At 40.8% G+C, this 12,955-nt stretch overlaps 1 protein-coding gene across 4 annotated transcripts in view; it reads left to right on the forward strand.

Annotated features, from left to right (window-relative positions):
- Positions 1-12,955, forward strand: part of USP25 (ubiquitin specific peptidase 25) — a 98,886-nt gene that overhangs the window by 36,171 nt on the left and 49,760 nt on the right. For all 4 annotated transcript variants that reach the window (XM_082076212.1, XM_082076213.1, XM_082076214.1 and 1 more), the window contains one exon: positions 3,349-3,511. In XM_082076212.1, coding sequence (XP_081932338.1) covers positions 3,349-3,511 — 163 coding nt within the window. The remainder of the gene's footprint in view (positions 1-3,348; positions 3,512-12,955) is intronic.

Below are 12,955 nucleotides of genomic sequence, written 5' to 3' on the forward strand. Positions count from 1 at the left end.
ATGATTTCGCTAAAGTTTAGTGCTGTGGACTCACTTTGCCCGGGGCCTATTTCATTGCCTGGCTAGCCCTGTGTAAGCAGCTCTAGAAAGCTGCTTGGCAGTGCCCAGCTCATTCCAGAGAGAAACAAAACACTCCTTTCAAGTCCAAGCCTGGCATTAACTAACCCTTACTCCAGAGTTTCCCTCCAAACAAGGTTCCAGCACTTGGAGGTGGGGAAGCCTTTGGTGCTGTGAGGCTGGAGACAGGCCGTGGCCTGCACGCAGCTTATGGCTCTGCTGCTCCTGACTGCTGCCGTGCTCTCCCAGGGCTGCAAAGAGCATGTTTCGGCTGTGTAATCCACCTTGCTAAATCTTTGTGCTAACTTTCTGGAAAGATGCTCATTTTGTTGAGAGCAATGTGTGACTAAGATTCTTTGCCAAGGCAGTCTCCCAAATCAGGATTGTATGAATATAATAGTAGTGAACATTCTAGTAGAATCGTAGAATAGAACCATAGAATAATTTCAGTTGGAAGAGACCCTCAGGATACTTGAGTCCAACCATAACCTAACTCTAGCACTAAACCATGTCCCTAAGAACCTTGTCTAAATGCCTTTTAAGCACCTTCAGGGATAGTGACTCCACCACTTCCCTGGGCAGCCTGTTCCAATGCCTGACAATCCTTTCTATGAGTAATTTTTTCCTAATATCCAATCTAAACCTTCCCTAGTGCAACTTGAGGCCATTTTGTCTTGCCCTATCACTTGCTACTTGGGAGAAGTGACCAACACCCTCCATGCTACAACCTCCTTTCAGGTAGTTGTAGATAGCGATAAGGTCTCCCCTCAGCCTCCTTTTCTCCAGGCTAAACAGCCCCAGTTCCCTCAGCCACTCCTCATCAGACTTGTGCTCCAAAAGAGCATAAGAGGTACACTTATTATGCTGGTAAATACATTTATTGATGTGGCTTTTGAACTGATCATTAGGTTCCTGTTTACTATGCTTACTTTTATATTGGTTTGCATCAGAGCTATCCTTGTGGCTGAAAATAAATTTGGCATACAGGGTATGCAGCTATTGCATGTGCTCTCTTAGAACAGGTAATGTTATAAGTAAATATAAGGAAAAATATCCTGAAGATCTGAAAAACGGATTTGTGGTGGAGTTAGAGATGAAGAAATCCCTTACCTGCTAAAGAACTACAAAACCAAATACAGGCAGAAATTTTAGTAGGTAATCAGGTTGATAAATGGTAATACTCTTGGGGTCAGGGGCCTGTTTCAGTTTAACGATATGTATTTTTCTGAGCTTGAATCTTGAAATAACTTGAAATATTCTTGAGCTTGGGGCAGGGGCAAGTTTTTTTCCCAGAAACAAAAGTGGTATGGAGTAGGTATTGTGGTCCTTTAACAACATAATACTAAATTTATTCCAGTCTTCCAGATTCTTCCCATCAGTTTTAAAGGTCCCTTCAATTTAATTTAAACTAGAGTACAAGTAATTCTACCTGAATGAGAATTTTTTTGGAATACGTATGGCATTTGTTTTGAATTAATTTTTATTGTTCCCATCAAATAACTTTTTCTCTCAAGGCAGGGATACACTGGTCATCTAACACTTTTGAAGGATTGTATCAGTGAGAAGGGAAATGAATTTGACTGTTCCTTTACATTTTGGGGGTTGCTTAGGAGATAACATTACAATTGCTAGTGTAAAAGTCTGTGCTGTTTATGACGTTATATGTCAAAAACTAAATGTCAGAAATGGATTAATCATTAGGAAATTACAAGTTTTAGGTTCTTCCTGAGATATATTGATACAAAAGTGGTATTTATACCAAATGGGCTCTTAAATTCTGAATGCTTCTATTTTTTTCAAAATAAGTAGCAATTATAAATTAGTATGTTCCCCAAAGTACTTATCTACAGTAAATTCATATAATGCTTCATAGTTCTTGTGTATCTTATAAGATATGCGAGAGAGATATGCTTGACAAGAGCATAACTTGAAACAAAAATTTACAGTTAGGTTACTGAAGCGTTACATCATGTGGTTGGTGGTTTTTCTGCCCGTTTCATTGGTTTTTCTCTAAGGAGTTCAAACTTTTGCCTTTAGTAACTCCATTTACAGACCAGCCTAGACCTGCCTTTCTGTGATGTTTAGAGAGTCCAGAACCGAAGTGGGCAATCCTCCAGGCTGCACAGGCTGCTTCGATGCTTGTCATGCAGCTCCTGAAATCCTGTGCTTGGCAAAAATTGTAGTTCAGTAGTAGCTCAGCCTTTTGTGTGGTACTTCATAGAATCATAGAGTAGAATCATAAAATGTCCTGAGTTGGAAGGTACCCACAAGGACCATCGAGTCCAACTGCTGTCCCTGCACAGGGCAACCTCACAGTTCACACCATGTGTCTGAGGACATTGTCCAGTCTCTTCTTGAACACTGTCAGGCTTGGGGCCGTGACACCTCCCTGGGGAGCCTGTTCCAGTGCTCCACTTAGACTCGGTGGCTGGGGACAGTAGCTGTGTTGGTAGCACACATACCAGGCAACTTTCTGTATTAGTTAGAGTCATTATTATATGACCTGAATGTACCCATCTCCATCTTTCTGTTTAGAATATGTGGCTACCACAAATTACCTTTAGGCATTCTTGATATGTGCTGATTGAAATACTGTGTTGAGTGAAGCTTGAGTTTGGGAGCATAACACGCATCAGATCATACTGTCATGCGAAATATGGACATTCTGCATAAATCACATGGGAACAGTTTCCTGCGAAGAGTGTGGTCATTTTAGCATTGAATTAACTTATTGGCTAACATTTGAAAAATTGTGAGGAGATGTCTTTCCATGAGTCATAAAGTAATTACTTGCTACGTAAATCAACAAATAGACTTGCATACGTTGCAAAAATGAAAACTAAAAAAAGTCTTCCATTTTTGAAAGTTGCCTAACTAGCTTTGGTTTCCTGTCATTAAATATTGGTGACTTCATGCTTTGCATACCAATAAAAGCATTTTAGACGAAACTAATAGTACTGCCTAAAATTTCTTGTTGTCCATCCTGTTTGAATCTCATTCTTAAATAATTGATGACTTACAGACATGGCTTTTGTATCTAGAGCTCTCACAAGAGATTCACTCACTCACCAATAAAATTTTCCGAAAGGTAATGGAATTACTGCAACATTCTAAAAGTAAAATGGCATCTTACTTTTGAAGACATACTGCATATAAAATTAAAACAAAGTTCATCAACAATATGTTAGCAAATGATGTAATTATGATGTGTGTCAGTAACTGAAGGTGTTTTACTGTGTCTTGTGTTTTTTTGCCTTTTCTCACATTTTTCCCTCCCTTCTGTTCCTGAAGAGTCCTAGAAGCCAGTATTGCAGAAAATAAAGCAAGTTTAAAGAGGACACATCCAGAGGTGTGGAGTGACTCTCCCAACCCATATGATCGAAAGCGGCAAGACAACTGTCCAGTGGGATTAAAGAATGTTGGCAACACGTGCTGGTTTAGTGCTGTCATTCAGGTAAGTACGCTCTTCGATTAGCTGTGTATAGTCTTCATTGTATTTACTGTGAGGTGAGGTGGTTTGTTTTTTAACTCGATAATTTAAGATATCTGTTTTCCTGGGATGTTTAGGCCACTGCATTAGATGTTTTTGAGCATTACTTATGAAGACTGAAGACCCAGGGTTTCTGCAGCTCCTGCTGACATCAGTGACAATTTTGGATGCCTAAAAATGGGTGGAAGTTGGATTACAGATAGAGGAACAGACTTGATATTAAAAGGAATCCATGCAGATGACTGAAAGGGGGCGGCTGACAATGGATGTAGGTAGCGGAAATGAGACACTCAATCATGAGTGATAACTAGAATAGCTACAAGGAAATAGATAGCTGAGGTGGGTAGAAGAAAGAATAAGCGATAGAGAAGGAAACTTGAGAATGAAGAAACTGAAGGTCTGATACAGGTGAAATTGTGTCCATTTTGGGTTGTTGTACATAATGTAGCAAATATGTGTGCTCTGAGTCTGTTTTTCTGTGTGTATAGCTGCATTAAAAGCTACCTTTTTTTTTTAAAGTCAGTATGGAAATGAGTACAGATACTGCAATATGTCTAGTGAAATCTAATGTTCTAATGTCAATAAATGATTGAACATACACTTTTGGTTCCATTTCTTAAGAGATTTTTCTTCTAGAAGTAATTGCTAAATCTGTGTATGTTTCTGTAAATAATGTGTAAATGTATTCAAAAGCATGCAAACCCACGGAAAACTGTGGGTGAAACTGGAATACAATAGGGACAAGTTTATTTTTAATCTACAAGAAGCAAATTCAGCGTATTGTAACTTTTCATAGTCTGACATTTTGAGAGGAAGCAAATAAAATATTCATTATGCATTTTTAACAAATTACTGTCAGGCTGAAGCACTTCAGATAAACTGATATTGTTACTTTCATAATGATGGCTGTTGTACTTCAGGCTGAGTCCATTTAGATCAGTGTTCTGCCCAGCAGTTTCTGCAAATGGATGCTTACAGAGGAGTACCAACAGTACGCATGATACTGCTCTGTTAAAACGCTCCCAAGCCTCTAACTGCTTTTTTCTTGGGAGAGTTTATTGATCCTTCAGTTTTAGTTGGCAGTCCCCGGTAGACCTCTTTCATGCACCCATTGGTCCTGAGGGAGCTGGCTGGGGTCATTGCTGGACCACTCTCCATCATCTTTGCCAAGTCTTGGGAAGCGGGAGAGGTGTCTGAGGACTGTAGGAAAGCAAATGTCACTCCAGTCTTCAAAAAGGGCAAGAGGGAGGACCCGGGTAACTATAGACCGATCAGCCTCACCTCCATCCCTGGGAAAGTGATGGAACGACTTACCCTTGGTGCCATCTCAAGGCATATCAGGGATAAGAGGGTCATTAGGGGCAGTCAACATGGCTTCACCAAGGGGAAGTCATGCTTGACCAACCTCATTGACTTTTATGAGGACATAACAAGATGGATGGATGATGGCAGAGCAGTGGATGTGGTCTACCTTGACTTCAGCAAGGCATTTGACACAGTCTCCCACAGCATCCTTACAGCTAAACTGAGGGAGTGCGGTCTGGACGATCGGGTAGTGAGGCGAACGGCAAACTGGCTGAAGGGAAGACGCCAGAGAGTCGTGGTCAATGGGGTGGAGTCTAGTTTGAGGCCTGTATCTAGTGGAGTGCCTCAGGGGTCAGTACTGGGACCTGTATTATTCAATATATTCATCAATGATTTGGATGAGGGAATAGAGTGCCCTGTCAGCAAGTTTGCTGATGACACCAAGCTGGGAGGAGTGGCTGACACGCCAGAAGGCTGTGCTGCCATCCAGCGAGACCTGGACAGCCTGGAGAGTTGGGCGGGGAAAAATTTAATGAAATATAACAAGGGCAAGTGTAGAGTCTTGCATCTGGGCAGGAACAACCCCAGGTTCCAGTATAAGTTAGGGAATGACCTATTAGAGAGCAGTGTAGGGGAAAGGGACCTGGGGGTCCTGGTGGACAGCAAGATGACCATGAGCCATCACTGTGCCCTTGTGGCCAAGAAGGCCAATGGCATCATGGGGTGTATTAGAAGAGAGGTGGTTAGTAGGTCGAGAGAGGTTCTCCTTCCCCTCTACTCTGCCCTGGTGAGACCGCATCTGGAATGTTGTGTTAAGTTCTGGGCCCCTCAGTTCAAGAAGGACAGGGAACTGCTGGAGAGAGTCCAGTGCAGAGCAATGAAGATGATTAAGGGAGTGGAGCACCTCCCTTATGAGTAAAGGCTGAGGGAGCTGGGTCTTTTTAGCTTGGAGGAGACTGAGGGTTGACTGTATTAAAGTTTACAAATATATAAAGGGTGAGTGTCACGAGGATGGAGCCAGGCTCTTCTCGGTGACAGCCAATGATAGGACAAGGGGTAATGGTTTCAAACTGGAACACAAGAGGTTCCACTTAAATTTGAGAAGTAAGGGTGCCAGAGCACTGGAACGGGCTGCCCAGGGAGGTTGTGGAGTCTCCTACTCTGGAGACATTCAAAACCCTCCTGGACACATTCCTGTGTAACCTCATCTAGGTGTTCCTGCTCCAGCAGGGGGATTGGACTAGATGATCTTTTGAGGTCCCTTCCAATCCCTAACATTCTGTGATTCCGTGATTCTATGTACTTGTCTCTCTTGAGCCTTGCAAACTTTCTGAACCCGTAGGGTCCTTTGGGTATGAATTCCATAGTTTTGGTCGTTATTGCCTGAAGAACTACCTTGGTTTTGTTTGTTTTTTGAACATGGCTCGCACTAGCTTTGTGTGATAGCCTCCATGCCTCCTGGTGGACAAGACACTTAAAAGTTGGTTGTCATTACAGTTCTGTGGACCTGCTGTCATACTCTTTCAACAGGTCAGTGGTGTCTTTTTTCCAAGCTGAGAGCTGAGTGGTTGCCTATATAGAATCTGTTCTCTCCTCTGATACACCTTGTCACTGTTCTCCACATCTTTTCTAACTCTACTGCCAGGAAAAGTTCTCAAGTGACCAGGAAAGTTCTCAAGGTGTGAGTAAGCTATGTATTTGTGAGGTGGTATGATGAACAGATACAGGGTCTTCAAGAAGGGCAAGTAAGCATGACAAGAAAGGGCGTTGCCTTCCTTATGAAGGAGCAGCTCAAATATACATGTTACTTGTGCGGGACAAGATGACAGCTTAGGATGAGAGTTTGCAGGTCAGGATCAGAGTAAAGGCTGGTAAAGGTACCACCCTGGTCAGTCTGTTGCACACCACTCTCCTTAGGGTAAGGATGTGGACAGAGCTTTCTTTAAAGGCAAAGAAGTTTCGGGATCATGGTCTATGGTTCCTGTGGGGAACTTTAATGGACCTCCAGCAGGCATCAGGATGTTTAACAGAGCAGGACACAAGCAAAACAGATTTCTAGAGAGTATCAGGAGCAACTTCTTGATGCAAGTGCTGATGGGCAAAGTAGGGGTGATACAGAGCTGGATCTGCTGTTCCCTAAAATGGAAGAACTAGTTGGAGATGGAATGTGGCTACTCTTGACTGCATTGACCATGAAATAGTGGAGTTCAAGATCCTGAAGTAGCAGGGTACAGACCCTAGAGTTCAGAAGAGCAGACTTGGATTTCTTCAGGAAGTTGGTGTTAGGATCCCATTGGAGGCAGCTTGGAATGGCAGAGGAGCCCAGGAAAGCTGTCAACATTTAATTGCAAGAAAGGTCCATTCTGCTGCTCAGGGAACTCCTGGCCAAGCTCCAATGCAAACAGGCAATGTGCAGGATCTGGAATCAGAGGTGGGCTACCGAAGAGGAGTTTGGAAATGTTTCCCAACCATTGAGGCATAGTGTTAGGCAAGTGAAAGCTAACCTAGAGTTGATGCCTCAAGGGATGTCTAGAGTAACAAGAAGAGATTTTAATGCTACACCAGTCATAAAAAGCCAAGGAAAGAGAATGCGGTTCTGTTGCTGAATAGAGAAGGTGATTTAGTGTCAACAGGCTTAAATAAGTCTGAGGTACCCAGTGCTTTGCTTTCCTGCATTCCTCACTGATGAGGTCTCTCAGATGACTGTGCTTTGTTGCGGGAGAGGAGCTCTGAGCTGTGGTTAAGGATTAAGTCAGAGATTACCCGAGGAAACTTCATGTGTGGAAGTCCACAGGACCGACTGAGCTGCATCCAGTGGTGCTGAGAGAATGGGGAAACGTGTTAGCAAGGCCACCCTCCATAATCTTTGAAAGGTCATGGGGAATCAAAGAGGTTTCTGATTTAACTGCAGACACGCCAAGAAGTCAGTCTGAGAAGCTATGGGGTTGTCTGCATTAGCGGACCATTGAAAAGATGGAGCCAGGCTTTTCACAGCAGTTCATATTGGTAGGATGAGAAGCAATGGGAGTAAGTTGAGATAAGAGAGATTCAGCCTGATTATAAGAAGCATTTTTCCCCATGAGGACAGTCAGGCAGTGGAGATTGTGCAGAGAGGCTGTGCAGGCTCTGTCGAACTTTGGATGCTTTCAAGATGTGCCTGGAAAAAGCCCTGAGTAGCTTGGTCTGATCTGACAGGGCTGCTTCTGCTTTGAGCAGGAGGTTTGACAAGAGACTTCATCAGTCCCTTCTGAGCTGAATTACCCTGTGACTGTATAGAAATGTTTTCTGCTTCGTTGTCTTCCTTTCTTTTATTCTTCATGTGTTCAACTGATACTTTCATGGAACTATAATTGAATAATACTAGTTAGTTCAGTGCCTGTCATTTTCTATAAATTTTAGGGTTGCTTTCCACCATTTACTTCACATTACACTTGTCTGTGTTGAATTTGGCTTTCTTATTATTAATACATTATCACTCAGTCCTGTAAGATCCTTCTGTCAGTTCTTCTTTGCCAGCTGTTGTTTTTACTACATTGCATATCTCTGTACTGAGCAAACTTGGTCATCTTGCCACTTGCCCTCCTTTCTGGATCACTTCTGAATTTTGCTTACCAGCACAGACTTCATGAATTTGCAGTAACCTCCATTCAGGTGGGAACTTGTGGTTTACTCCTGCCTTCTTTTTCTTTTTTGATTGCTTATTTATCTGTGCCTGGACCTTCTGTCTTGTCTTATTGATGCTTAGTTAAAAGCTTTTGTTGAATGACTTCTTCAGAAATTACTTTGAAATCCTAAAAGACAACATAAATTGGCTTGCTGTTCTTTTGACTTGTTGGTGTTGGGTGGGGTTTTTTGTTTGTGGTGGTGTGTGTGTTTGTTTTTTTAGTGGGCAGGATTTACTTACCTGCAGGTGATAGGTAATGCTGTAGATATTGAAACAGTCTTATTTGTTCTACCATCTCCCTTCCCACTGAAGTCTTTGTATTCTTAGGCCTCTTTCCTTTCAGCATGTTTTCCTGAGATCTTCCGATATTTCCCTTCTTCATCTCTTCTCTTTTCCTTGTTCCTTCATGTGCATAGCTCTTTTTCAACAGCAGAAACATTGTCTTGGTGCTAATATAGAGAAGCATTTTATTTCCATAAAGCTCTTTGTGGAGCTGGTATGACTTAGCCTTTTATCTTCTCTGTGTAGTGAAGTTTTACATTCCATAGTAGTCCCAAATCTCAAGGTGACTGATTTTTATGTGTGTGCACGTTTCTGTTAAAGAAATATTTCTGCACAGGAAACTGCAAATGTTTAAATTAAATGTTTTCAAGGAAACTTGAATTTTAATTCATTAACCACAGAGATAAGAGCAGAGGCTAGGGAATGTAAAAACCGGTGCTACACCTATGATCTCATGTTATTTGTCCCTGATGGGCTACTTCATACCTTGAAAACCGATTAAAAAGAGGGTTAGCTAGACAATCATTGCCCATATTATGTGAAAATCTGTGACGTTTGGAATTATAATGGTTTGATCCTAAAAGATAGTTAAACTTCTGTACTTAGGTCTACAGAATGTAATTCAAGTAAACCATTGAAAGATTTATAACTTCAGTTGGTTGAAAAATTAGGTTATTAATGTTGTCTGCCAGCCAGGAAGACTTATGTTTCAAACAACCATCTCAGGAAACTTAATGCACGTTAATTTAGAGCATTAGCTAATACCATATTTATTTATCCACAGGGTAGACTGACTCCTTGGGTTGCATTGACTATGTAGAAGTATTTTCAAGCTTTCTTTAGGAATCTGTTGAAACCTGACACATCACATAGGTCAACAATATCTAAATGTTAACCACTGTCAGTCACAATGATACATTTTCTAATGTAATCTAAAACTAAGTAGTAAAGAAAGAAAAATTTATTTCCTTCTATTTAAGGGGTGCTTGATAAGGAGGAAAAAAAAAGAAGCTTTTGACATTTTGACAGTTTCCTTACGCAATATATGTTGTTTTTTATATCCACCAATTAGCTTAGTCATATACAACCACCAGTGGTTTGTTGTATTTGCATTAAGAGCATGAAATTCCTTAAGATACGTTTGTAGTGAGTGACAGCAAACCCTAACAAGATTCGGGCATTGCTAGAAATACTGCCTTTTAAACTGTATTTATTTGTGCATTAGAGAAATGCGCATATGTGGAAGTCATCCTCTTCTGCGTGAGAAGAGAGCAGTCTCTCCTCAGCTCCAAAACAAAGTTTTGCTTTCAGCAGTTACATTTAGCATAATTAGAATGAACAATAATATGTTTTCCACAGTTTAACTTCTAAAAGTCTGCCCTGCTATTGAAGACTGTTGACTTGACAATACCTTGAATTTAAAACTGAGTGCCCAAGAAAATAAGTAAAAACAAAACTGTATTAAAGTATGTTCACTTTTTCTTTACCTACCAAGAAAAGAAGCAAATGAAGTCCCTCAGTGGTTTTTCCACCCCTTCTCAACTTGTAATAAACCTACATTTTTGACAGGGGTTCACCCATACGTACTTTTGCTACTGTTTAGTTAGATTAAATTTTATAGAAAGATCCATAAGTCTTGAGTTTTTAGAATATTTCCGGGAGGTGGTTTGTATGTGGGCTTCTTTTTAATTCTCATTATTGCAACTACATGTGTCCAATCTTGAAATAGAACTTAAGATATCAATTTCCTTAAAGAAACAAAACACAAATATACTACTATGTGTTTTTACTTTTTTTCTCCCAGTACATTTCAGTGGCTCCCTTGTAAAAAGGTAACTTCACAATTTTCCTTGCTTTAAGAGTTCAGTCTGAAAATGACTTACAAATAATACATTTATTGAGTCTGTGAAGCAGCTCCTTTGTGTCATGCTGAGCAGGAGACAGAAAGTAGATAACTCACAGGACATGGATGCGCTGTTGGAATCGTGTTTGAAGGCTTGCTGCCTGTGCCAGTTGTCTCCCAGGTGTTTCGCTTGAAAATATCACACGAGAGTAACTTTATCTTTTGGAGTTCAGAGTAGGGTTTCAGTCACATGCGAGACATAATGCCCTGGCAGTACTCACCCCTTGGAAAAGGTGTCGCGCAGCTGGTCACTTAGTGAACGTCATCCAGTCGGTCAACTAAGACAAATTTCTGATGTAAGGAAGAAAGTGTGTGGGGAATCATATGAAAATCAACTGTAAATACTGCTGTATTTCCCCTCCCCCAGACCCACACCTAAAGTACCAAGTGCAGCATTTTCCTGGGTCTCTTGACTTCCTGAGGGCCTGTCCAGATTGTAGCTTCTCCCTTTGCCAAATCATGGAATCATTTCAGTTGCAAGAGACCCTCAGGATCATCTAGTCCATCCATAACCTAACTCTAGCACTAAACCATGTTCCTAAGAACCTCGTCTAAACACCTTTTAAACCCCTCTAGGGATGGTGACTCCCTGACTCCACAGATGAGGCTTCACAAATGAGTTATGCCCCAACAGGCCAGCTGGGGTTTGGCAGCTCTGCACTCCTTTTCTCCAGAAGGCTGTCAGAGTCTGGTTAGTCATTCAAAAATGAGGCTTTTTTTTTTTTTTTTTTTTTTTTTTTCCCCGGAACAAAGAATTAACAAGCTACCATCTTACAAGCATAAATCTCCATGGCTGCTCTTTAACCTTTCTTTCCAGACTCCCTAACACCACTCCTGGCATTTTACTCTGTTGCGTTGTGTGTAGGAGCAGCATTCTTTCTTTCTTGATGTCATTATGTTTGGGATTAGGATCTCATTTGATCCTAAGCTTCAAGTTCTGGGAAGAAGCAAGCCAGCTTGATGGGTGAAAATCAAGCAAGTATTTTCTTCCCAGTTGGTGGCTTGGCTGTTGTTCTTGCCATCTTAGAAGCAGTCTACCACTAGTATCTAACTTTTGCATTGTTTTGTTTTTCCTGTTTGTTGTGTTGAATGGAAGGGATTGTGATGGTTGGTGTTGCAGTGCATTAATACCATTAATGCCTAGTATCATGTAGTAAGAGTTGCATATATGTGCATTATACAGGACTCCCTTGCTTCTCTGGGCATGCAGTGAAAGGTTACACCCTGAAGAACATTCAGTATGCAAGCCTCATTCGAGTAAAAATGGTCATTGATGGAATATTTTCTTTCTGCTATTTTTTTAGGGGAGATTGTGGGGACTGTGATGTTTGTAGAGTTTCATGGGCAGAGGAATAATGATGTTGGAAATCTAGTTTATTGCTTTCCCTCCCTCCTTCAATCTTTCTGTTCCTCTGTAAAGACTGACCTGTCACTTCAAAGTTGAGTCATCCTATGATATCTTATGATAAGATATTTCTTTTCTAGTTTGTTGTTCTTCTCTGTGGTCTGCAGTTCCCTCAGGTTGCTTGTGTCGTTTTTGAAACTCTTACCTTCTGTTTAGTGGTATATAACATTGCAAAATTTATGTTATGAAGGGTTGGAAAGCTTTAGTGGGTGATGGCTTTAGCTTTGCCTAATAAAAAGTTGTTCACTTAGTTAAAGGATACAGAATAAGTGTTGAGTTTTAGTCCTATGTGCAGTTCCTAGGTCTAGAAGGGCATAAAGCTATTGCATTGTTTAGGTGTGTTTTTTAATGTTATACCACAAACTTCTTTAACGTTGTTGTGCATTTTGGTAAGAAGTTGAAAACTGCAACCATGTAAGGAAATATTGGCTGTTATTTTATGTCCTAACAGGATTTTTTTTTTTTTTTCTTGCTTTGGACATGTCATAGAGAAGTGGTTGAATGGCATTTTTTAGTATGTGCCAAAACACAAGTATAAAGTGAATTCTTCTGGACACATCTCATATCATACTTAACTGTCTTCTAAATTGCAGTAATGTTCTGAGTTTGTTGCTATAAACAAGTAAGTGTTCTCTAAATGCAGGCTGGTAATACCATGGTGAGCTGTTTATTTAAAATGTTGACTTAACCCAGTCTGCTAGAGGTCTTAAGTTAGTTTGACTTTCTAGATCAAACAGTATGAAAGCTGTTTTCCATCTTCTTCCATGTTACACCTCAGCCTTTTGAAAAAGCAAAACAGGACAGTTTAAAACTGCATTTTATACCTGTATTTTCAGCAGCTTGGAATGC

The sequence above is a fragment of the Streptopelia decaocto genome (assembly GCF_964273445.1).
Source record: "Streptopelia decaocto genome assembly, chromosome: 1".
NCBI lineage: Eukaryota > Metazoa > Chordata > Aves > Columbiformes > Columbidae > Streptopelia > Streptopelia decaocto.